Here is a 26,281-nt window from a genome sequence, read left to right as displayed (position 1 = left end):
CCCTATTGAACAACCACCTCAGCTCAACCATGACATAAACTAACATGGTACAACATATCAGCCACTATCCTGAATACCTCAGTTTATGATGTGATATTCATGTTCTCAATTGTTGTTATTGATTAATGGTGTGAGGCCCAATGATGTGACAAGTTAATCAGTAAGACATGTGGTGTCCCTTTTTAAACGTTAAACTCAGTCAGCTGGTATATAATAAGACTGGTATTTCATTTTCCTCATGAACAGTATCTTCTTTGGGAGTAACTTTAGGTGATACACTTCATCAAAGGAACATTAAGCTAAGAGACAAACCAAGGTGAGATCTACTTCATAAGATCTATGTATTGATGTGAGATCTACTTTATAAGATCTATGTAGAGATGTAAGATCTACTTTAAAAGATATATGTAGTGATGTAAGATCTACTTTATAAGAAATATGTAGTGATGTAAGATCTACTTTATAAGATCTATGTAGTGATGTAAAATCTACTTTATAAGATCTATGTAGCGATGTAAGATTTAATTTATAAGCTCTATTTAGTGATGTATGATTTACTTTATTAGATCAATGTAGTGATGTAAGATCTACTTTATAAGAACTATGTCGTAATGTAAGATCTACTTTATAAAATCTATGTAGTGATGTGATAGTATCATTTTACGATAAGCCCAAAGGTAAGTCTACAAACTGAGGATAATGATCATCACATTACTTTACCTTGGATGCAACCCGTGTTTTGAAGCTATGCAACATTTATACATTACATGAGTTGCATAGATGATTCAATTATGAATAACTAAAATGTGAATGTATAACTCCCTTCCAATGAAAACAAATTGCCTTGTCTTTGGAGAGCTCCCATTAATCATGATGCTTGCTTAATCATATATTATTAATAATTGATTCAAGGGATTTGCTGTGCTTCAAGAAATCCTCACAAGACCTCTCATCTTGGCAAGGTACACCTTGTTAGCATTAGAAGGCACCCGCACACACTCGCACGCACGTTCACACTCACACTCACAGTATCTGGTCCCATATTCCTAGCACGCAATTACTACATCAAGCTTGTGACTCTACAAACTTGTTGGATGCATTTGCAGTTCGTTTTGGTTGTGTTTCAGAAGATTCTTTGCCCAATAGAAATGAATGATAAATAATGTATTGTGTCATTTGGAGTAACTTTTATTGTAATAAGACACTTCTACATTAATGTGCATGCCAAGACATGCCAATCTCTCACCATTACCAATAACAGAGGAGGTTAGCATATCTTGGAAGTATGATCTTCGACCCTCTGTAACTTGCTCACTCATCATTATTTATGATGAATTCAAACCGCACAATATTTCTTATCTTGGAGAGGTACATCATGTAGGTAGAATTAGAATCCACACACGGACACACACCCGCAGACGTGCGCACACGTTCACACACGTACACACTCACACTCACATAAAGGAATTCAGAGTTGCACTCAGTTCTTTCTGTAGATTTCTATATTAGCCTACTGTAACTCTGTTGGTGCCTGGACGCCTCACACACTCAGAAAACAGCTCAACCAGCAAGATGACACAGAACATCTGAGTGCTACCGTCACTCTAAAATAATTACACAACTCACAGTCACTGAAAAGGTTCTAGGCTTTTAAGAACACATTAGCGGCAACAACTCTGCAGGTGTCCCCAATCCAAAAACCTCTAAGCGATAGCTCAGACATGAAAAAGGCTTTCACCTACAGAGAGAATGAGACAACTTTGAAGGAAGAGAATATAATTTCCGTAGAAAGTGTTGGCTGGCTGTCTGACTACCATAGGTACCAGATATTTAGAGGGGAAACTGAGGAAAGAGATGTTTCTGAGGACTGATGTTTCTGTGGACAGAGACGTTTCTGAGGACAGAGATGTTTCTTTGGACAGAGATGTTTCTGAAGACATTGATGTTTCTGAGGACAGAGATGTTTCTGAGGACATAGATGTTTCTGAGGACGGAGGTGTTCTCTTAATCTGACAAGGCCTTTACTAGTAGTGATGATGTCTACAAGACAAGTTTATCTGAGTACTGCCAGAGAGCAGAGGACTGTTGACCCCTTACATCAAGGACTGCTGTCAATTAATACAATGTAGCCTGCCTTTGTTCACATTTAATTGGCTGCTATCGTGTCTGTCTCTTTAGCTAGCTGGTGAAAGGATGCACACAGTGAAAGCAGACAGGGTTACGTAAGGTAAGGGCAGTGTTTGTCCCTGTTCCACTGCAGTCTAATGTCTCAACCTTGGAATTAAAGCTGGCGTTGACTTTTTTCATCTTATAGCTAGTGACTAACATTGGCATATTCACATCGCAATAAACGAAGGACTCATATTGCGTTATAGAGGGTTGGCCTTTTTGGGTTTTTATTAAACTGCTCCATCTTGACTTGTAATTGAATGAATGGCATAGAGTGCTCATGTCAGTTGTTTCGGCCCTGCTGCAATTGCCTACAAAGAGGATCACAATGGCTATAGACAGTTTTTGGTATATGTATTTGTTGCTGGGTGTAGCATTTTTAGGTATTTTAAATCGTCAAATAAAATAAAATAAAAAACAATCTCTCTACAGCCCTATACAGTGAAGTCATCATGTCCTCTCGTCCAATCACAATACTTTCATCCAGCGTGGGACATATGATCAACTACAACGGTAAATTCCAACAGTGATTTTTTATCATATCAAAAAGTGTGCCCAGTGAATTCAAGGCACTTTGTCAATAAATACAACTCTGACTTTGGCTTCAACCTCGAATTCAGAATTAATTGTTTGAATTCAGTGAAATATAAACTGTGGTTTCAGGGGGACGGACCCATGGCACTCCCCCTTCCCTGCGACCCAAACACCTCCGGGAGGAGGACAGGGAGTCAGGCCTTGGGTCTACTCTGGACCTCATCAGCAGCTGGGAGGGGTACAGCCAGGAGGACGACCCAACCTCACCCACCTCCTCCCCCAAACCAAGGGAAGGGAACAGCCCCCCCAAAGAGCAAGGTACAGCACTCTGAAGTTTCAGAGACATTTTCACCCTGCAAGCTATAATACTATATTTACATCAACACTCCTACAAGAGGAGATACTGTGTAGTGAATGTGGAGGAGAGTCACTGTGATAACCTCTTAGTCAGTAATTTGTTATTGTATTTTATTTTATTAGGATCCCAATTAGCCCACACCAATGCCAACAGCTACAGTGCCTTGAAAAAATATTCATCCCCATTGGCGTTTTTCCTATATTGTTGCATTAAAACCTGTAATTTAAATGGATTTTATATTTGGAGTTCATGTACATTTTACATTTTAGTCATTTAGCAGACGCTCTTATCCAGAGCGACTTACAGTTAGTGAGTGCATACATATTTATTTATTTTTCATACTGGCCCCCCGTGGGAATCAAACCCACAACCCTGGCGTTGCAAACGCCATGCTCTACCAACTGAGCTACATCCCTGCCGGCCATTCCCTCCCCTATCCTGGACAACGCTGGGCCAATTGTGCGCCGCCCCATGGGTCTCCCGGTCGCGGCCGGCTACGACAGAGCCTGGATGTAATGGACATACACAAAATAGTCCAAATTGGTGAAATGAAATGAAAAAAATTACTTGTTTCAAAAAATTCTACAAAATAAATAACGGAAAAGTGGTGCGTGCATATGTATTCACCCCCTTTGCTATGAAGCCCCTAAATAAGATCTGGTGCAACCAATTACCTTCAGAAGTCACATAATTAGTTAACTAAAGTCCACCTGTGTGCAATCTAAGTGTCACATGATCTGTCACATGATCTCAGTATATATACACCTGTTCTGAAAGGCCCCAGAGTCTGCAACACCACTAAGCAAGGGCCACCATTAAGCAAGCAGCACCATGAGGACCAAGGAGCTCTCCAAACAGGTCAGGGACAAAGTTGTGGAGAAGTACAGATCAGGGTTGGGTTATACAAAAATATCCGAAACTTTGAACATCTCACGGAGCACCATTAAATCCATTATTAAAAAATTGAAAGAATATGGCACCACAACAAACCTGTCAAGAGACGGCCGCCCACCAAAACTCACGGACCAGGCAAGGAGGGCATTAATCAGAGAGGCAACAATGAGACCAAACATAACGCTGAAGGAGCTGCAAAGCTCCACAGCGGAGATTGGAGTATCTGTCCATAGGACCACTTTAAGCCGTACACTCCACAGAGCTGGGCTTTACAGAAGAGTGACCAGAAAAAAGCCATTGCTTAAAAAATTAAATAAGCAAACACGTTTGGTGTTCACCAAAAGGCATATGGGAGACTCCCCAAACATATGGAAGGAGGTACTCTGGTCAGATGAGACTAAAATTGAGTTTTTTTGCCAAAAAATATTTGGCAACTTCAAAGTGGTAGGCATGTTTTGTAAATCAAATGATACAAAACTGTTGTGCTGATTAAAGAAGCAATAAAACGGCCCTTCTTGAGACTAGTTGAGTATCTGGAGCATCAGCAATTGTGGGTTCGATTACAGGCTCAAAATGTCCAGAAACAAATAACTTTCTTCTGAATCTCGTCAGTCTATTCTTGTTCTGAGAAATGTAGGCTATTCCATGCGAGAAATTGCCAAGAAACTGAAGATATCGTACAACGCTGTGTACTACTCCCTTCACAGAACAGCTGGCAGCTTCATTAAATAGTACCCGCAAAACACCAGACTCAACGTCAACAGTGAAGAGGTGACTCCGGGATGCTGACCTTCTAGGCAGAGTTGCAAAGAAAAAGCCATATCTCAGACTGGGCAATAATAAGAAAGAAAAGATTAAGATGGCAGTCTGAGACATGGCATCCCGGAGTCGCCTCTTCACTGTTGACGTTGAGACTGGTGTTTTGCGGGTACTATTTAATGAAGCTGCCAGTTGAGGATCTGTGAGGCGCCTGTTTCTCAAACTAGACACTCTAATGTATTTGTCCTCTTGCTCAGTTGTGCACCGGGGCCTCCCACTCCTCTTTCTATTCTGGTTAGAGCCAGTTTGCGCTGTTCTGTGAAGGGAGTAGTACACAGCGTTGTATGAGATCTTCAGTTTCTTGGCAATTTCTCGCATGGAGTAGCCTTCATTTCTCAGAACAAGAATAGACTGACGAGTTTCAGAAGAAAGTTATTTGTTTCTGGACATTTTGAGCCTGTAATCGAACCCACAATTGCTGATGCTCCAGATACTCAACTAGTCTCAAGAAGGCCAGTTTTATTGCTTCTTTAATCAGCACAACAGTTTTCAGCTGTGCTAACATAATTGCAAAAGGGTTTTCTAATGATCAATTAGCCCTTTTAAATGATAAACTTGGATTAGCAAACACAACGTGCCATTGGAACACAGGACTGATGGTTGCTGATAATGGGCCTCTGTACGCCTATGTAGATATTCCATTAAAATCAGCCGTTTCCAGCTACAATAACAATTTACAACATTAACAATGTCTACACTGTATTTTGGATCAATTTTATGTTATTTTAATGGACAAAAAAAATGCTTTTCTTTGGAAAAGAAGGACATTTCTAAGTGACCCCAAACTTTTGAACGGTAGTGTACATACATTTAAAAACATGAAAGGAGAAGTTTCCTTTTTTACAAGCAAATCTCAATTTTTTATGTAAATAGCATGTTATAGAAGGGTCCAGACATCTTTTTTTGTGATTTCACGTTTTTGAGAAACGTATACCAAACAGCAAATCACTTCCTCGTCCTTTTTGTGTAGTGTGGGGGCTCTGAAAAAACATGAACAAAGGCTCCAAAAACACACAAATACGTCCTTTTAGAAATGGCAAAGCTCTCAGTGAAGTGATGCAGTCCTTTAGATGTTGTACTCATGAAACTGTGTCATTCCGAACTTTATCCGCAATGTTACATTCCATTTTGTACGACTCAAGCTGTTTTATTTTTTTGGTCCGCTTCTTCTTGTTTTTAGCTGATAGGAGTGGAACCCGGTGTGGTCGTCTGCTGCAATTGCCCATCCGTGACAAGGATAGACGAGTTGTGCGTTCCGAGATTCCATTCTGCACACCGCCGTTGTACTGCGCCGTTATTTGTCTGTTTGTGGCTCGCCTGTTAGCTTGCACGATTCTTGCCATTCTCCTTCGACCTCTGAAAAACCCAGGAGCACTCAAAGTCGCTTAGGTCACTCATTTTGCCCATTCTAATGTTCAATCGAACAGTAGCTGAATGCCTCTGCCTGCTTTATATAGCAAGCCACGGCCACCTGACTCACTGTCTGTAGGAGTAATCCATTTTTGTGAACTGGCCACTGAGTGTAAATACTGTATATATATATATATATATATATATATATATATATATATATATATAAACTACAACTAAAGTCACAGATGTACACAATTAATAATAAAGAGACAATTAAACTAAAGAATAATAATGTGTGGGTGTGTGTAGAGTGTGTGTTAAGTGTGTGTGTGTGTGTATCTATCAGTTACACGTAAATGTCAGTACATGCACACAAACATTTGGTCACATGGGGGAGAGACGTTGCTTATTTTGTCATTACGTTGTTGCCTTGTCTGGTCAAAGCGATACTGTTTATAAACCAGGACAAATGTTGGTTTGTTCTTCAGGAAGAAACATTGTAATAATGCATTCCTTCTTTCTTCCTATCTTATTCTTTCTTGTTCTTCGTTCTCCGGTTCTCTGTTGTGTCTCTCTTGTTTTGATCAGCAGCCACCGCAGAACCTGACATGGAGCTCAGTCCTAACAGAGTCAGAGAACTCTTCATCAACTGCTCCAAGATCCCTCTCCTCCTCCTCCTCCTCTTCTTCTTTGTCTGTTCATTAGACACACTAAGTTCAGCGTTCCAGCTGGCTGGGGGTGAGTAGATTACATTCAACTGTCCCTACCAGTTTCATTAGGTAATCAGGGATTTTTTTGTCCTACTATAATTAGTGGATGTGTTGCACTGTCTGTCCTGTCATCCCTGGAAGTGCTTTGTCAGATAAACTGACTCGTGGAACCTGTGGAAACCTGTGGAAACCTGTTGAAACCTGTTGAAACCTGTTGAAACCTGTTGAAACCTGTTGAGTCGATGACAATTACTATTTTATAACTAGACATAATTAAACTGATACTATTGGTACAAACTGATTCATGACATGGTACTCTAAGCTGTGTTTGCTCTAACTCTGAACTAGGTAGAAACCCTGTGTTAAGAGCTGTACATCCTGTATGTGTGTGACTGAAGGTAAGGTAGCGGGGGACATCTTCAAGGATAATGCGGTGCTGTCTAACCCAGTAGCAGGGCTGGTGGTGGGGATACTGGTCACTGTATTGGTCCAGAGCTCCTCCACATCCACCTCCATCATCGTCAGCCTCGTCTCCTCAGGATGTGAGTACTGGGAGAGAGAGATTCTGTGTCTGTGTGTGTGTGTGTTCGTGCAGGCGTGCGTGCGTGTGTGTGCACACATGTTTTTGGGCTTGTGTTTGTCTGTTTGAGGGTGAAAACATGGCTTGTAAATCTGAACTGACTGAATAGGATCAAAGGGACCTTTGACAACAAGATGCTTTTGAATTTGAAACAAAGTGGTGGAGCTCTCTCATCATTGTCAGTGCTTAGTTATGTATAACAGTCTCTGGGGGTGGACTGTCTGCTGCTAATAGGGGTTATCCACAGATATCTCTCATCCACTGTGTGTATGTGACCAGTGGCTACGGTACATCAGTATGCCAGTACTGTCTCTGTCTCAGCAGCCAATCTCAGAGAGGATACCAGGGGAATTATGGGCAATTACTACCGCACAGCTTCCATGGGCCTCCTGTCTGTCTGTGAGCTGTATGTGTGTGTGGGATGGGGGGGGGGGGAATGCGCAAAGGGTCATCATCTGCATAATAGGTCCCAGCGATAAAAAAACCCTGTTCTTCATTTAAAAACCTGAGATGCCTCCACTCACCTGCAAATTACCTTCAGTTTTTCCTCCATTAAAAGCATTTTGAAATAGGAAGGGTCAGGTTTGATAATATTTAAGCCCATGCATTACCATAATCATGGTACTTTATGCAGTCTTGGAGAAGAAGTCAAAGTCATTATACAAATATGGGAGGTTGTGTAACTGTGTGTGTGTGTGTGTGTGTGTGTGTGTGTGTCTGTGTGTGTGTGTGTGTTTCCTTCTGACAGTGCTGGAGGTCCGGTCCGCTGTTCCTATCATCATGGGGTCAAATATTGGGACATCGGTCACTAACACCATCGTAGCCATGATGCAGGCGGGGGAGAGGAACGACTTCAAACGGTACAAGAGGAGAGGAGAGGAGAGGAGAGGAGAGGAGAGGAGAGGAGAGGAGAGGAGAGGAGAGGAGGAGAAGAGAAGAGAAGAGAAGAGAGGAGAGGAGAGGAGAGGAGAGGAGAGGAGAGGAGAGGAGAGGAGAGGAGAGGAGAGGAGAGGAGAGGAGAGGAGAGGAGAGGAGAGGAGAGAAGAGAAGCCCATGTCATCGCAATGACCTTTCTGCTCAGAGTTCAAAGTTAAAAACACTTTATTGTCCATTTAGAGTGAAATGGACACTTTCACTAAACCGACTCAATCACATAACTCAGTCACATAACTCAGTCAAATAATGCATAAGGATAGATAGATAGATAGATAGATAGATAGATAGATAGATAGATAGATAGATAGATAGATATATAGATAGATAGATAGATAGATAGATAGATAGATAGATAGATAGATAGATAGATAGATAGATAGATAGATAGATAGATAGATAGATAGATAGATAGATAGATAGATAGATAGATAGATAGATAGATAACATATTACAACATTAAAAGGGATTAAAAGGGCATATACAATACCAGTGTGGAGCCGGAGAAGACGGCTGCCGTTTTACAGCCCTCTAACCAATTGTACTATTATGTGTGTTTTTCCGTGTTATTTGTAATTTATTTTGTACATAATGTTTCTGCCATTGTCTCTTATAACCAAAAAGAGCTTCTGGATATCAGGACAGCGATTACTCACCTCGTATTGGACGAAGATTGTTTCTTCAACGAGGCGGCCGCGAAGGATATCCTACAGACACCCGACAAGGCCCAAATCCCCGTCATTCGCATGAGGAAGAGATGGAGATATCGTGGACGTAGGTCGGGGTGCCTTGTAAGGGTCCGACGGCGAGCGAGTAAACTGCCTCTCCCATCAATCCTATTAGCCAATCTTCAATCATTTGAGAATAAATGGGATGACCTAAGATTACAGTTATCCTACCAACGGGACATTAAAAACTGTAATATCTTTTTTCACCGAGTCGTGGCTGAACGACGACATGGACAACATACAGCTAGCGGGCTATACGCTACATCAGCAGGATAGAACGGCTGACTCCGGTAAGACAAGGTGTGGCGGTCTGAGTATATTTGTAAACAACAGCTGGTGCACAAAATCAAATACTAAGGAAGTCTCAAGGTTTTGCTCACCTGAGGTAGAGTATCTTATGATAAGCTGTAGACCACACTATTTACCAAGAGAGTTTTCCTCTATATTTTTCATAGCTGTCTATTTACCACCACAAACCAATGCTGGCATTAAGATTGCACTGAATGAGCTGTATAAGGCCATAAGTCAACAGGAAAACACTCATCCAGAGGCAGCGCTCCTACTGGCCAGGGACTTTAATGCAGGGAAACTTAAATCCGTTCTACCTAATTTCTACCAGCATGTTAAATGTGCAACCAGAGGAAAAAAAACTCTAGACCACCTTTACTCAACACACAGAGACGCATACAAAGCTCTCCCTCGCCCTCAATTTGGCAAATCTGACCATAACTATATCCTCCTGATTCCTGCTTATAAGCAAAAACTAAAGCAGGAAGCACCAGTGACTCGGTTAATAAAAAAGTGGTCAGATGACGCAGATGCTAAGCTACAGGACTGTTTTGCTAGCACAGACTGGAACATGTTCCGGGATTCTTCAGATAGCATTGAGGAGTACACCACATCAGTCACTGGCTTCATCAATAAGTGCATTGATGATGTCGTCCCCACAGTGACCGTACGTACATACCCCAACCAGAAGCCATGGATTACAGGAAACATCCGCACTGAGCTAAAGGGTAGAGCTGCCGCTTTCAAGGAGCGGGACTCTAACCCGGGCCGCTTATAAGAAATCCCGCTATGCCCTCCTACGAACCATCAAACAGGCAAAGAGTCAATAAAGGACTAAGATTGAATCGTACTACACCGGCTCTGACGCTCGTCGGATGTGGCAGGGCTTGAAAACTATTACAGACTACAAAGGGAAGCTTATCACTAAGCTAAGGATCCTGGGACTAAACACCTCCCTCTGCAACTGGATCCTGGACTTCCTGACGGGCCGCCCCCAGGTGGTAAGGGTAGGTAACAACACATCTGCCACACTGATCATCAACACAGGGGCCCCTCAGGGGTGCGTGCTCAGTCCCCTCCTGTACTCCCTGTTCACCCATGACTGCATGGCCAGGCACGACTCCAACACCATCATTAAGTTTGCCAACGACACAACAGTGGTAGGCCTGATCACCGACAACGATGAGACAGCCTATAGGGAGGAGGTCAGAGACCTGGCCGTGTGGTGCCAGGATAACAACCTCTCCCTCAACGTGACCAAGACAAAGGAGATGATTGTGGACTACAGGAAAAAAAAAGAGGACTGAGCACGCCCCCATTCTCATCGACGGGGCTGTAGTGGAACAGGTTGAGAGCTTCAAGTTCCTTGGTGTCCACATCACCAACAAACTATCATGGTCCAAACACACCAAGATAGTCATGAAGAGGGCACGACAAAGCCTATTCCCCCTCAGGAGACTGAAAAGATTTGGCATGGGTCCTCAGATCCTCAAAAAATTCTACAGCTGCACCATCGAGAGCATCCTGACTGGTTGCATCACCGCCTGGTATGGCAACTGCTTGGCCTCCAACCGCAAGGCACTACAGAGGGTAGTGCGTACGGCCCAGTACATCACTGGGGCCAAGCTTCCTGCCACCCAGGACCTCTATACCAGGCGGTGTCAGAGGAAGGCCCTCAAAATTGTCAGACTCCGGCCACCCTAGTCAAAGACTGTTCTCTCTGCTACCGCACGGCAAGCGGTACCGGAGTGCCAAGTCTAGGTCCAAAATACTTCTCAACAGCTTCTACCCCCAAGCCATAAGACTCCTGAACAGCTAATCATGGCTACCCGGACTATTTGCACTGCCCCCCACCCCATCTTTTTACGCTGCTGCTACTCTGTTAATTATTTATGCATAGTCACTTTAACTCTACCCACATGTACATATTACTTCAACTACCTTAACTAGCCAGTGCCCCCGCACATTGACTCTGCACTGTTACCCCCCTGTATATATAGCCTCCCTACTGTTATTTTATTTTACTTCTGCTCTTTTTTTCTCAACACTTTTTTGTTGTTGTTTTATTTCACTTTTTTTATTAAAAATAAATGCACTGTTGGTTAAGGGCTGTAAGTAAGCATTTCACTGTAATGTCTGCACCTGTTGTATTCGGCGCATGTGGCCAATACAATTTTATTTTATTTGATTTGATTTATTATTAAAAGTAATCAGTACAAGTACCCATAACACCGCTAAGGTACATTATTGGAGGAGATCAAACACACAATTAACCAACCAACAACTGGGCTCTGTCTCTGTGTTCAGGGCTTTTGCTGGGGCTACCATCCACGACTGTTTCAACTGGCTGTCTGTGCTGGTGCTGCTGCCGATGGAGGTGGCTACAGGGCTGATGACCCACCTGGCCCACATCGTGGTCAGCAGTTTCAACATCCAGACTGGAGAGGACGCCCCCGAGCTACTGAAGGTCATCACCGAACCAGTCACTAAACTCATCATACAGGTATGAACCAGTCATTAAACTCATCATACAATATAAAAAAAAACACCTGAATGAATACCTGTCATAAACATGTTGGCTGGGCTCCCCCTGTTGGCTGTGCGCTCCGCTTATGCCATCAAACCCCTGCAACTTATCCAGAATGTTGCTTCCTGCATGGTGTTCAACTTTCCCAAGTTCTCCCATGTCACCCTGCTCCTCCGCACACTCTACTGGCTTCCAGTCGAAGCGAGCATCCACTACAAAAATCTACTTACTATGACTATGATATGTGGTTGTCCCACCTAGCTATCTTAAGATGAATGCACAAATTGTAAATTGCTCTGGATTAGAATGTCTGCTAAATGACTATAATAAAATAAGATCAAGTAAACATCCATTCTCTCTCCTGTCTCCGTCAGTTGGATAGGCGTGTTATCACCGGCATCGCCATGGGAGATGAGAGCATGAGGAACAGGAGCCTGGTGAAGGAGTGGTGCCACACCGGTCTAGTTACGGTAAAGACCCTCAACACCGTCACTGTCTCAACACCGTCACTGTCTCAACACTGTGACTGTCTCAACACCGTCACTGTCTCAACACCGTCACCTCACCACTGTCATCGTTGTCATCATTGTCACCCCCAGACCCTCTGCCTCACCACATCACGGTCTCAACACCGTCATGGCCAGCACCGTCACCATTATCATGACTGTCACCACCGTCACTCTAGAGCCTGTAACCCCCACCAGCTGTTAAGGCTTTGGTGCAATAAGCTCTGTCTCTGATGAGACTTGCTCTGTCACTATTACAATGATTTATGAATATACTGTCTGTGAATGATAAGAAAAAAGGCATATTGTTTGCTATGTTCATCTTCTCTCTACCTCGCACTCTCTCTCCTATCTATCTATCTTCATATGCTTCTAAACTCTCTCCCTTTCTCTTTCCCATCTGTCCACTCTTCAGTCCTCTGTGAATGTCAGCATCACTGGTCCTGTCAACTGTAGCTCCGCCCACCTCTGCTGGCAGGAAGGTGACATCACCTGGACCACTCAGAATCTCACCTCCGAGGTTAACATCCAGAAATGTAAGTCCAACATAAACTGACATACAGTACAATGACATATACGACTGTTTTATAAACCATTTTTGACATCACACTTATTTTAATTATTATTTAATCAGAGGTTATTAGATTATTTTTGGATTTGTGTTTAGATTTGGATTTATTTATAATTAATGTTCATTGTTTTAGCAGAATAAGAACTCTATACAGATGTAGGATCTTAATTTGAGCCAGTTTGCTGCAGCAGGACACGATTCCTGCAGCAACAAGACATTTGAATTATTATGTGGAATATAATTAATGAAAACATTTTGTAGGGGTTAATAAATTTGACATTTTAAAGTTGAAATTACAAACTTTGGAAGCATTTTTAAACCTTGAATGCACTACAAGTTTGCATTTCCTGCTGTGCAGGAAAAGTCTCAGCAACAAAAGAGTGATCAAATTAAGATCCTGCATCTGTATAGTGAAAATAATATAAGCCATTTAGCAGACGATTATATCCAAAACGACTCAGTTTTTTACATATGGGTGGTCCTGGGAATCAAAACCACTATTCTGGCATTGCAAGGGCCATGCCCTACCAACTGAGCTACAGAGGACCACATTCTTGTGTTTAATTTTTTCGAGGTTATTAGATTATTTTTTAGATTTGGGTTTAGATTTGGATTTATTCATAGTTAATTTTCATTGTTTTAGCAGAATAAGAACTTTATACAGATGTAGGATCTTAACCTGGTTTCCCCCAGGTAGGCATCTGTTTGCTGATGCCCATCTGTCAGACCTGGCGGTAGGGCTGATCCTCCTGGCCGGCTCCCTGGCCCTGCTCTGCACCTGCCTGGTGCTCCTGGTCAAGCTGCTCAACTCCCTCCTCCAAGGTCAAGTGGCAAAGGTCATCCAGAAGGTCATCAACACAGGTAGGCGCCGGCCGGAGATAGATTGCAAGATTTTGACTTACAATATATGAGAATGTCAAGTCTGAGCGTACTAAATATCATCTCCACTAGCAATACATTTTAGACGGACAAGACAGACAGACGGACAGACAGACATGCAGATGGACGGACAGATGGACATGCAGACAGACAGACAGACAGACTGACATGCAAATGTCCAGACGGCCAGACGAACAGACAGACGGACAGACCTAATCAGGGTCGCTACTAGTTACCACAGCAACAAAGTCATAATTATGTCTAAACCCTGCCTATTTATGAAATCCACTGGGAAGATTTTCAGACAGACAAACCTCATCAGGATCTTGCTCTAACCATTTTCATTTAGACTTGCCGTATCCGTTTGGCTGGCTGGCGGGCTACCTGGCCATGTTTGTGGGAGCAGGGATGACATTCGTAGTCCAGAGCAGCTCTGTGTTCACCTCTGCACTGACACCACTTATAGGTGAGTGACTTCTGGCTAGGGGAACATCTACCTAGCCCATTCTGACTTCTGGCTAGGGGAACATCTACCTACTCCATTCTGACTTCTGGCTAGGGGAACATCTACAGTTGAAGTCGATAGTTTACATACACCTTAGCCAAATACATTGAAACTCTGTTTTTCACAATTCCTAACATTTAATCCTAGTAAAAATTCCCTGTTTTAGGTCAGTTAGGAACACCACTTTATTTTAAGAATGTGAAAGGTCAGAATAATAGTAGAGAGAATGATTTATTTCAGCTTTTATTTCTTTCATCACATTCCCAGTGGATCAGAAGTTTACATACACTCAATTCGTAGTTCGTTGCTGTTATGTGAATTATTTAACAAACTATTTCAGTTTCTCTGTGCGTCTCCCAAAAGGTTGTAAGTCTTTTGGGATTTAAGTAATGGCCAGAGTCCCAGTCTGCATAGTCAGAGATATTTATTCATTGAGAATTCTGCCATCACAATTTCAGAGTCCATCTTTTATACTCATACGTCATACAAAAATAAATCCCTTCCCTCTGTAGGCGGGCTGTAGTTTTCCACTCTAAAACTGCTCTACTGACCTTCAGTTCACACACATATACACACATGCATACACACATACATACACACACACACACACACATCCTACTCCCTGCTTTACTCAGTTATTGCCGTTCTCACAATATTCTGCACCATGTTTTCATAACAGTTTCTCCCCTCCCTAAATTGGGAGGCCTCTTTATCTTAGTTTCTCAGTTGTCTTTGTTGTCTGGCCTAACTCTTACTCACATTGCTAAATAGTGGCTCAATGCCATAGCCTTTACTGGTCCTACACTCACACATTTCTAACACATTATACACAGTTTCAGGGTGTAATAATTAGTCATTAATAATTAATCTATCAGTTGCATTGCCTTTAAATTGAATATTGGAATGTATTTGCAAATACATTTGGAAAGTATTGGCATGTATTTACAACTACTTCTAATGTAAGTAGCTGGCTGTGTATTTGAAAATACTAAAATACACAGAAAATAAGGATATCAAATACTTAAATAATAATGTATTTAAACTCATTAATATATTAAACTTTTGAAATTACCAATGAGTGGCTCAAATTCTACAAGATTGTGGCTTTGGGATGAGTGGTGACTACTGGTGGATACTGGCTGGGTGTTTTGTGAGGCAAAGGCATAGAGGAATGGTTCCACACAGCTGTCGATGAAGGTCAGTGCTCCAACAAAGTTGAAACTGGCTTCACAAAACTCTAGTAGAGCCTTATCGTTGACCAAGATGGCCGCCACTCCCAGCAGGATAATGACGTGGAGAGGAGTCCATAGGACAAAGAAAGTCACAACAGTGCTGCTAACTAGCTTGGTCATCCTGGGGTTTTCATTAAGGTGTTCTTAATGTTTGATATAATAATATAATAATAATATGATATGCCATTTAGCAGACGCTTTTATCCAAAGCGACTTACAGTCATGCGTGCATACATTTTTGTGTATGGGTGGTCCCGGGGATCGAACCCACTACCTTGGCGTTACAAGCGCCGTGCTCTACCAGCTTCTACATATATATATATATATGTATACTCATATACTCAGCGTACATGAGTACATGATGATCGATGCTTGACTGCTGTTTGACAAATAATATTATCCCTCTTATCCATAATAATCTCATCATGTAGACTAGCCTACCCGCACTGTATCATGTAGACTAGCCTACCCGCACTGTATCATGTAGACTAGCCTACCCACACTGTATCTGTGGACTAGCCTACCCACACTATATCATGTAGACTAGCCTACCCGCACTGTATCATGTAGACTAGCCTACCCACACTGTATCATGTAGACTAGCCTACCCGCACTGTATCATATAGACTAGCCTACCCGCACTGTATCATGTAGACTAGCCTACCCGCACAGTATCATGTAGACTAGCCTACCCGCACTGTATCATGTAGACTAGCCTACCCGCACAGTATCATGTAGACTAGCCTACCCACACTGTATAATGTAGACTAGCCTACCCGCACTGTATCATGTAGACTAGCCTACCCACACTGTAAAATGTAGACTAGCCTACCCGCACTGTATCATGTAGACTAGCCTACCCGCACTGTATCATGTAGACTAGCCTACCCACACTGTATCATGTAGACTAGCCTGTATCTGTATCTGTATCTGTTGACACTAGAGTGCACGTTCCAAGACCAGAGTAGGCAACAGTTTTTGTGACAAAACTATTAATAGTGGAAAATGCGATGGAAACACATTGAACTTCAAATTTGTTTATTAGTACATGTAAACTTAAATGAAAAATTGCTTTTTATGTGCACTACGTCATTATTCACAAGTCCGTTTGGTGGAAACACACCATTGTTTGGAAAATTCACATATTTTCTCAGGATTTTAGAATATTCGCATTAAAATCTGTTGCCAATTGGTTGGAAACCTAGCTATTGAGACTAACTGACTGGTCGACTGGTTCTACGTAACAGGCTTTCAGTATGCAGTACAGTTTCCATCTGTCACGGGATGTCACAGTACTCTGAAGACCTGTTTTTCTGTCCAGTGAATTTGCTATCCAAATATAGTCTTAGTGAGTTGGTAGTTACGGAAAGGCCCTGGTTAGATGTTGTGTGTCAGTGAGACTTTGCATGGGCCCTTTGAATATACTGAACTGTTTATGTGAAACCACAGATGACGATGTGTTTATCTTAAATTATCTGGAGAATCTTGTATAACCAAGCAGCCTATGAATTTGTTCCAGTTCAATACTCAAATACACAGAAAATAAGTATATCACATACAGATACTTAAATAAAACACAAAAAACACACAAAAAAAAAATGTATGCACGCATGACTGTAAGTCGCTTTGGATAAAAGCGTCTGCTAAATGGCATATTATTATTATTATTATTATTATAATCATGAAGTCATAAAGTAAAACAACATATTACACTGTTGAAATGACCAATGATTGGCTGGCAATCTTACAAGATCGTGGCATTGGGATCAATGATGACTACTGAGTCACCCTGGAGTTGGCACACTGTTCTCTGGCTGTCTGGTGTTTCTAGAGGCAAAGGCGTAGAGGAATGGATCCAAGCAGCTGTTGATGTAGGTCAGAGATCCAACAATTTCCCAATTGGCTTTCCAGAACCCTCTCAGAGCCTTATTCTTAGCCAAGATGGCCACCACTCCCAGCACATTCATTATATGGTGAGGAGTCCATAGAACTTTGAAGGTCCCAACGATGAGGCTCACTAATCTGGTCATCCTGGGGCTCCTAAAGAAAGCTGTTTGATTCACCATTCTGTGGAGGCAGGTATAAGCAGTGGCCATCATGGAGAAGGGAACTACAAATCCCAGGACAGTCTCTAGAAGCAGCACTGCCACGTTCTGATCATCTGATGCGAAAACATACTCACACTGAACCTGTCCACTTTCATCTTGCTTCAACTTGCGCAACACCACTGATTTAGGGATAGCCAGGACCCCGGCTATCCCCCACACGACAACCAGCAGCCCCCTCTCCTTTGCCACTCCCAGTCTGCCCCAAGTCTGTGGAAAGAGGACCTGCAGGTAATGCTGGATGCTCAGTAGAGTAACAGACAGCAGGCTGGTGTAGGCGCTACAGTAGGCCAGGTAGATAAAGACATAACAAGCCACCAGGCCTAGCACCCAGTTGAAGAAAATGCTGTAGATCCACATAGGTAGGGTGATGAGGCAAGACAAGTCAGATACAGCCAAGTTCAACATCAGTCTCCGGCTCAAACTGGATAGATCTTGGTTTAGATGAAGTTTGAACATCACTGCGATGTTCCCTGGAACTCCGATTAGGAAGCAGAGAGACAAGACCACGCTAGAGGCTAGATTTACACGGTTCCAGGAGAAGGCTGGAGGACTGAGGAAGAAGGCATTGGAGGTGGAGTAGTTTAAGGTGGACAAGTTAAGGTCCTCCATTTCTAGCAGTGAGACAAACGGACTGGTCTACTGGCACGAAGTCAGTTCGTGTTCAGACCTCTGCTCTACCAGAGGTGGGACTGAGTTAATGACATCAGATAGAGGAGGGACAGTTTTGGAATAGCTGGTTTTCTGTCATGTGAATATTTCCTATTCAAGTAGAGTCTCAGTGAAGTGGTGGTTTGGGAAAAGCCCTGGTTGGATATGAATTTGCATGGGCCATCTGAATATACTGAACTCATGAAACCACTGATTATCTTGTTTGTCAGTTCATCTTGAATTATCTAGAGTCAGAATCTTGGACAACCAATGGACAGTAAGGTGGGTTCCTATTCTAACATGAAACATGTTGGGTGGATGAGTGTTGTTATACATGTTCAGATGATGGGCTACACATTGGTGGTTTAAGCCAGTGGTTCTCAAACTGTACCAGTATCACCAACAAGTACCTTCTCATATGCAGTTTACCAGTAAGCCTATGGTCTCATGAGTCTTCTCAAGTACTCCGGGTTGAGAACCACTGGTGTTGTTGTCTTTACATCCTGCAGGTCTGGTGTCTGATTGGAGGTTAACTTTACAGTAATGCTATTGGTCAACAACTCAGATTTTGAATCCAAACAGTCAGATGTTATAAAGGGATCTCAGATTCATGGTCTCTTTCTCTTTGTTCCTGACCTGCGCTGGTGAGATACACTCTCTCTTTCTTTCTCTCTCCATCCCAGGGACTCTTGGTGCATGACCTTTCAGGCTATGCCTTCTCTCTCTCCCTCAATGATGATGCCTAGAATAATGCCTTGTAATGCTTGCTAATGCTTTGTAACTTAAGCTTATGCCTTGTATGTGATTTAATTCATTTTACAATGATACTAAATCTCTGACTTTGATATAGACAATTCTCATTCCTTCCTTGATAATCCATTCCTGTAGCTCTTTAAAGCTGCAATATGTAACTTTTTGGGCGACCGACCAAACTCACATATAAATGTGAGTTATAGATCTGTCATTCTCATTGAAAGCAAGTATAAGAAGCGGTAGATATAATATGTGCACTATTTCAATGCCTTCCATGCTTATATTTCATTTTTACTTTGGGTTTTGTTCACCAGCCTAAGAAAGCTGAAAATACAATATTTTGGGTTAATGAAAATATATTTCACAGCAGTTTAGATGGTACAGTGATTCTTTACACTATACTTGCTTGTTTTGTCACATAAACTGAAGGCTGCTTGGTTTAGTAACCAGGAAATGGCGGAGTGATTTCTGCATAGTGCACCTTTAAGAGTATTGGTTGCATATTCCTATTCATCCGTTATCTTTATGGAGTCAGATATACCTTTTAATAGACTGTCCATTAATTTCATAGACTTATTATGGGTCTCATGTAAGGAGTATATGAAATACACATACTGTATCAAATATTACCCCACGACAATGTAAGGGCTGAGTTAACCTCTCTAAAAATATTACCCCACTACAATATAAGGGCTGAGTTAACCTCTCTAAAAATATTACCCCACTACAATGTAAGGGGTGAGTTAACCTCTCTAAAAATATTACCCCACTACAATGTAAGGGGTGAGTTAACCTCTCTAAAAATATTACCCCACTACAATGTAAGGGGTGAGTTAACCTCTCTACAAATATTACCCCACTACAATGTAAGGGGTGAGTTAGCCCCTCTACAAAGTAATTAGCAAATCACTATCATCATACAGCAGACACGCTCCTCTGTGTGTCACATGAATGGTGATGAACCCTTCTCCTGGTTTGCAGGTATTGGTGTAATCAGTCTGGAGAGGGCCTATCCACTGACTCTGGGCTCCAACATCGGCACCACAACCACAGCCCTGCTGGCAGCCCTGGCCAGCCCTGGCGACAAACTGGCTGCTGCCATTCAGGTACAGACAGTTTGGGAATCACTTATTTAGCAAAAGGCTTTATTCAGAGCGACTTACATTCAAATAAAGAAGCTGAGCAACAGCAAAAAGATTCCTTTCAAGTAAAGCCCTTTTTGAAGGAAATTGTTTCCCCCAATGTCCACCTAATACCGTCCATCTTGTCTTTCCTCTCAAATGTCCACCTAATACCGTCCATCTTGTCTCCAGATTGCTCTGTGTCACTTCTTCTTTAACATCATGGGCATCCTGCTGTGGTACCCCATCCCTGTGACTCGTGTCCCCATCCGCATGGCTCGTGCCCTGGGTGAACGCACCGCCAAGTACCGCTGGTTCGCTGTCCTCTACCTCCTAGTCTGCTTCCTGCTCCTCCCGTCCCTGGTCCTAGGCCTCTCATTGGCTGGCTGGAGAGTGATGTTGGGAGTGGGCGCACCATTTGTGGGTGTGACTGTTTTCATTGCCTTGGTGAACCTGATGCAGGTGGGTTAGAAATACTGTAATCAGCCATTCTTGGAGAACATTGGAAGTCGAATTGATGATGGAGGCTGTACGTTTCTATGAAGACATTTTCTACTCAACTTCCATTCTCTTCCAAGAGTGGTTGAATAGTTCAGATGTTTCAAATTTGATTGGTCTATGGTTGGTTGGTAACAACATTTCTCTGTGCTGCAGGCTCACAGCCCTGGCCACCTTCCCACCCGTCTCCAGAGCTGGGACTTCCTGCCTCGCTGGATGCGCTCCCTCAAGCCCCTTGACAGGGTCATCACCAAGGCAACTGGCTGCTGCAGCTCTGGCCATGCAACCGGAGACGACCAGGCAGCTCCCATCAACGCGGTAACGACCCCTGCTGACCCCAAGGTTGTAGCCGCCCAGAGGAAGGCTGAACTGGTGTATGATAACCCCGTTCTTGAATACCTGGATGAGACGAAGCCAGGCGTACCTGTGTTTAAATTGAAGGGTCTGGAGAGGTGCAACAGTACACCCCTCTAATGGAGATGGATTTGGGTCTGACATGGAAAAGGGTTGGTTTAATATTTTCTATATAATCTCAGGAGTGCACTGCTCTGGGCCTCAAGGGCCACAGAGTGTTCTGGTCCTTGCCTTATAACCTACAATTGATTTCTGCCAGCTGTGTAGTCTCTCAATAGCCAATCAATGACATATATTGATCAATTAAATGCCTGGGAGATGTACTGTACAGTACAAAGCCCAGAAGGAGAACTTATAGTCTTTGAGGATTGGAGTTGTTCAACCTCTTCTGTGGATATGTGTTATTATCATAGCGAACCAGTCTGGATCCAGTAGTCTAGGTTGAAGATGACAGAGGTTAAGACAACAGATTCTAATATCCCATAACTCTTTGCAAAAATGGGACCAGCTATGCTAGTTAGCAACAGTGCTGGTCCAATGAATTTGTTTATTTTCTAACGCTGCCGCATGGAATTATTCCATTGTCCTAACCAGTATATTTTCGACCTAGCCAGTATCTAGTTCCCTAAGTGGGGATGGGATGAATAAACACACAAAGACATCACAACGGAGTCAAAGAGGGCTCACTTCACAAATAATCTAAACCAGATGGGCGTATATGAAATGAATGTGTACTGTATGTCACTGTGTGGGTTAGAATGTTCATCGTAGGTATGTTTTTATAAGTCTGTGTAAAACTGTCTGTTTGTGGGTTTGCTTATGTGTTAGTCATACAACCGTGTACCTACTGTAGATTCACAGAAGTCATTTGATTATGCAGAAGATGGTCATGCTTTAAGCCCCTTGATGATGCTGTTCTCTGTAGTGAAGAAATACTTTACTAGCAATTTGGGAACAGAATGAAATGTTCAGATAAACAGTGTCTCTCTTTGCTCCATGAACAAAACAGAGTGCAGAGTGTGTAACGATGTGAACCACTGAAGGGAAAGTGTTTGTCAGACAAGAGTGGAAAAAATATTTAGAAGAAATAAAAAAATACTAAAAAGGTGCATGCTACTGTATTATACAGCTCTCTGTATAGGCCATTGATTGTTTCCTTGACAAATGTCTATCTAATGACACATTTATATAAAACAATGATATCTTGTCAAACAATATGTGTACATACATTTGATTGATATATTGGTGGTCGGTCCTTTCAAATAAAAAAAGCAATCATAAGCAACAAGAAACAAGAGAAAAACACAGTCTTTGTCTTGCCATGTCTGAAATCCTAACTAAGTCAGTACCACAGCTTATAGTTACAAACCTGTGTTGTATTTATTGGGCAAAATAGTATAACAGTTTCTATCAGGTAGCCTTCTACTACCTAAACTTCCCAATAAGAACACATAAGATAATTTTCCATTTATAGCATTTTCTATATTTATGGCTGCTGAACATGACCCTAGACTCCTCCATAAGGTGACCCTCCCCTCAGGATCCCTCCACCCCGTCACCCCTTCAATCAGTAGCCCTCCACGCCGGCAGTCATTTACTTTCTACCCTGTCAGTCCCCATACCCTCCACCCTCCACCCTGTCAGTCCCCTACCCTCCACCCTGTCAGTCCCCTACCCTCCACCCTGTCAGTCCCCTACCCTCCACCCTGTCAGTCCCCTACCCTCCACCCTGTCAGTCCCCTACCCTCCACCCTGTCAGTCCCCTACTCTCCACCCTGTCAGTCCCCTACCCTTCACCCTGTCAATCCCTTTCTGGGCCCTTTGGTTCCCCCCTCGCACAGACTATCACACAAGTTAGGCAGAGGTTGTAAACCAGCTTTGGCCTGGACACGAGTGACAACTAAGCGTGACACATGAACATCAGACTGGCAAACTGACTGCTCATATAGCTGCAGACCCCCCACATTTACCAACAGATCAGAGAGTACAGGCACATCCCTCCCAAAATTCATCTCAAAAGGTAGCTTCTCCATTACCCAAACTTTGAGGTATGTGGTGTCCGAGACAACGATGCGGATTATGCTGTGATGATAAGAATTCCGCTGACGCTGTACTTTGATTATAAAGGTTTATTGTATCAAAGATCACAGTATCAATTTACAGACATCTGCAGATATCTGGAGAATAACCGGACCCAATCCCTAATATGTTATTTCTCCCCGTCCTTTGTTCAAAACATGGTATTTATCCTATGTAACATAAGATGGGTGGTTTTTTGACAGACCAATCCCTGGCCTCCACATATCTCCAAATGTCCTCTATTCCAAGAAGCCTATGTAGTAATGCTTTCCAGATGTTTCAGCAAAGCAGAGTAAAGTTCATCTATTACACCATTTGCAAATGTCAGCAAAATCATAGACCTTCAGACACTACATATTTCCCCCCTTCGAGACTAATTAAGTCTCGAAAACAAAAATAATAGGATTATGACAAATAACATTTTTTGTTCTTGAGTAACTTCAGCAATAAACCAACATTTATGGAGAGTAAACACATGTTTATATAGACACATTTTTGTATGGAGTGTAAATAAATTGTTATGGAGTGTAAATAAATTGTTATGGAGTGTAAGAGCGAAAAACCTGTCTGGCAGCTTTCATTCCAAATATCTATCAATCAATCAAGACAGGAAAATTCTCTCACGGCCCCTCTGCCCCAGGCGACCACCTAAGTACTCCAGATCAATTTATAAATCTTTATCAATGCATTTTAAGCTATGATGCAATTGAATACACATGAAAACCTCAGCAAACAAAATACAATCAAAAATGTCCACATTCAGGCTGGTCGACCCATCGGTCCCTCCTGTGGATTCTCTCTGTCCCTGCCTAGACCCAATATCCCTAAGCTTCAACGAAATAAACAAAAACATCTGAGGTCCCTACATGTACCCAACAACAGAAAACATAATTCTTCAAAAATGAATACAGAAAGAATATAACACTGGAATGTAGTCCACTACACTGCAGCTCCTCCACAGTGTCGACTTCCAATGAAACGTCGATGATGGAATCTGAACATTTCCACACCTTCCTTGTTCCACTTCCTCCAGTCCATTCATATTGTCCATGTTTGAGTATTTGAATCCCCTCTACACATTCCCCAATATGCTTCTGGAAGAAAAGAAAATACCAAACAGTATCTTTTGCAAAACAACACATTCAAATTAAAACATCAATATCAACAAAAAACGATATATAAAATGATATATAAAATGAATCACATTCCATTTCCCCCCTTCGATTCATAAGAAAATACTAAATATCACAATAATATGTAAAGACCTGAAAAATTATCACACAATCAGATATTAAAAATTTCCTAGAGTTACTTCAACCCTAGTTTTCATAATATTTTAGTCTGACTTTTTTTCCCAATTATTTTTTTCAAAAACCATTTCTCTGATTTATCCACAAAACTCTTTCCCATTTTCTGAGGATATTAAATCGGGAAATTCCCACCTGCTTATGACTTCTTTACACAAGAAGTTGGCAAACGACTGAGCATCTTTTAGCTTAGTTGGACATCTTATGCACCTCTTGGTGTAGGAATGTAACCAAGAATAACAGTCACACCCCTGCAAACATTATTTTTCAGACAGATTGTGCACCTGCCTATGACGTAGTCAACCTGTTAAAGCAAATATGGTTCCCAAAAACCATACTTTGTGACCTTTCTCCTAACCTCCCCCCTTGCAACATGAGCTAACCCATGTGCTTCCTGAATCATCAGACCTAATAGGTCTAGAGGCGCTACTATCAACCCCTCCTGGTTTCTCCAAAGACCAGTAGCATCTTTGACAGCACCTCTGTCTAGCCATAATTGTTTGTCGATCGTAGAAGCAGCTTCCTGCATCAAAATCACATCCTTAAGCGTAATTTTGTCTTCCAAGTCCACTCCATGAGTGACCAGAAAAACTTTGCCCAATTTGTCTGCTCCTGTGACGGCTTTTGCAGCTTCATCAGCAGCTTTGTTCCCTTGTGTGACTTTTGACACATCTGTTTTATGAGCTGCACACTTAGCTATTAGGCTTCATCATAGCATGCAACAGTTTCATTATTTGCGCATGATGTTGTATCGGAGAACCATCCGTTTTCTTAAACCCTCGACCTTTCCACACTGCTCCAAACAGATGACATACACTATGTGCATATGCTGAATTAGTGTATATCGTCACTCGCTTTCCTTCTGCTAACAAACATGCTTCTGTTAGCCCCACAAGTTCAGCAAGTTGTGCAGACGCAGGCTGTGGTATTACTTCAGCCTTTTCAACAACAAATCCAGTTCCTTGGGCTTTAACTACTGCATAGCCAGCACACAATTGATCTCCCACACGATAACAAGACCCATCAGTCCAATACTCCAGGTCTGCCTCACGTAATGGAAAGGCTTGCAAATCTGATCTAAGCCTTGAGTATTTCTCTGCTTCTTGGACACAATCATGTGGCTCACCATCCTCTGAAGTTGGCAAATTCTCGGCTGGATTCACCGTATCACACCTCACTAGGGTGACATCTTCCTTCTCTAAGAGCCCATGATAGTCTCTGAGCCTAGGCATAGTCAATGTATATTCTCCAAAGTTCAGAAGATTTCTGAGACTATGATGGGTAAGAATTGTTACTGGGTAACCCATCGCAACAGATGATGCTTTGTCATACATTGAATATACTCCCACCATTGCTCTGTAGCACAGTGGTAGCCCTAGTTCTACTTCTGAATAGGCAGTAGAGTAGTATGAAATAGGCTGAGGATTCGTCCCTGTGCCTGTCAGCTGACAAAGAACTGCACACATGCATATTTACCTCCAGTAGAAGTAGACACATATAGCAAAAAATTCTTAGAGTAGTCTGGTAGTGTGAGTGCAGGTGCCTCCTGCAACCTCTGTTTGATCGTTTCAAATGCCACAAGGCCTTCCTGTGTCCAGGAAAGATTGCTATGGAGTTGACCACTTCCAGTATCCTTAACCATAGCTCTCAAAGGTCCCGTCAAACTAGCATAGCTCTCAACCCAAGCTGAAGAATAACCAGCAATACCAAGAAATGTCATCATCTCTCTGACAGTTCTAGGCTTCGGAGCCTTACGAATAGCTTCCAATTGACTATCCGAAATGCTTCTCTGTCCATGCGTTATTTTCTGACCCAAATAAACAACCT

The 26,281-nt window shown here is 42.4% G+C and overlaps 1 protein-coding gene across 3 annotated transcripts; it reads left to right on the top strand.

The window, feature by feature from the left end:
* Positions 1-252: 252 nt before the first annotated feature.
* LOC121579843 (sodium-dependent phosphate transport protein 2A-like) lies at positions 253-22,420 on the top strand. Of its 3 annotated transcripts, XM_041894772.2 has the most exons (15): positions 267-316; positions 913-962; positions 2,602-2,682; positions 2,833-3,021; positions 6,716-6,865; positions 7,236-7,379; positions 8,166-8,277; positions 11,674-11,869; positions 12,268-12,363; positions 12,815-12,935; positions 13,664-13,831; positions 14,199-14,315; positions 20,077-20,201; positions 20,409-20,678; positions 20,871-22,420. In XM_041894772.2, the coding sequence occupies exons 3-15, from the start codon at positions 2,622-2,624 to the stop codon at positions 21,186-21,188; spliced, it is 2,067 nt and encodes a 688-aa protein (XP_041750706.1). In that variant the 5' UTR covers positions 267-316; positions 913-962; positions 2,602-2,621; the 3' UTR covers positions 21,189-22,420. The 3 variants fall into 3 exon arrangements, with proteins under 3 accessions (XP_041750705.1, XP_041750707.1, XP_041750706.1); XM_041894771.2 differs by lacking the exon at positions 913-962 and having other exon boundaries at positions 253-316; XM_041894773.2 differs by lacking the exon at positions 913-962 and having other exon boundaries at positions 253-316; positions 6,719-6,865; positions 20,871-22,419.
* Positions 22,421-26,281: the final 3,861 nt, after the last annotated feature.

Source organism: Coregonus clupeaformis, chromosome 2 (assembly GCF_020615455.1).
Source record: "Coregonus clupeaformis isolate EN_2021a chromosome 2, ASM2061545v1, whole genome shotgun sequence".
In the NCBI taxonomy this organism is placed as follows: Eukaryota; Metazoa; Chordata; class Actinopteri; order Salmoniformes; family Salmonidae; genus Coregonus; species Coregonus clupeaformis.
Note: the sequence above shows the minus strand (reverse complement) of the source record. Positions and strands in the feature narration are given on the sequence as shown.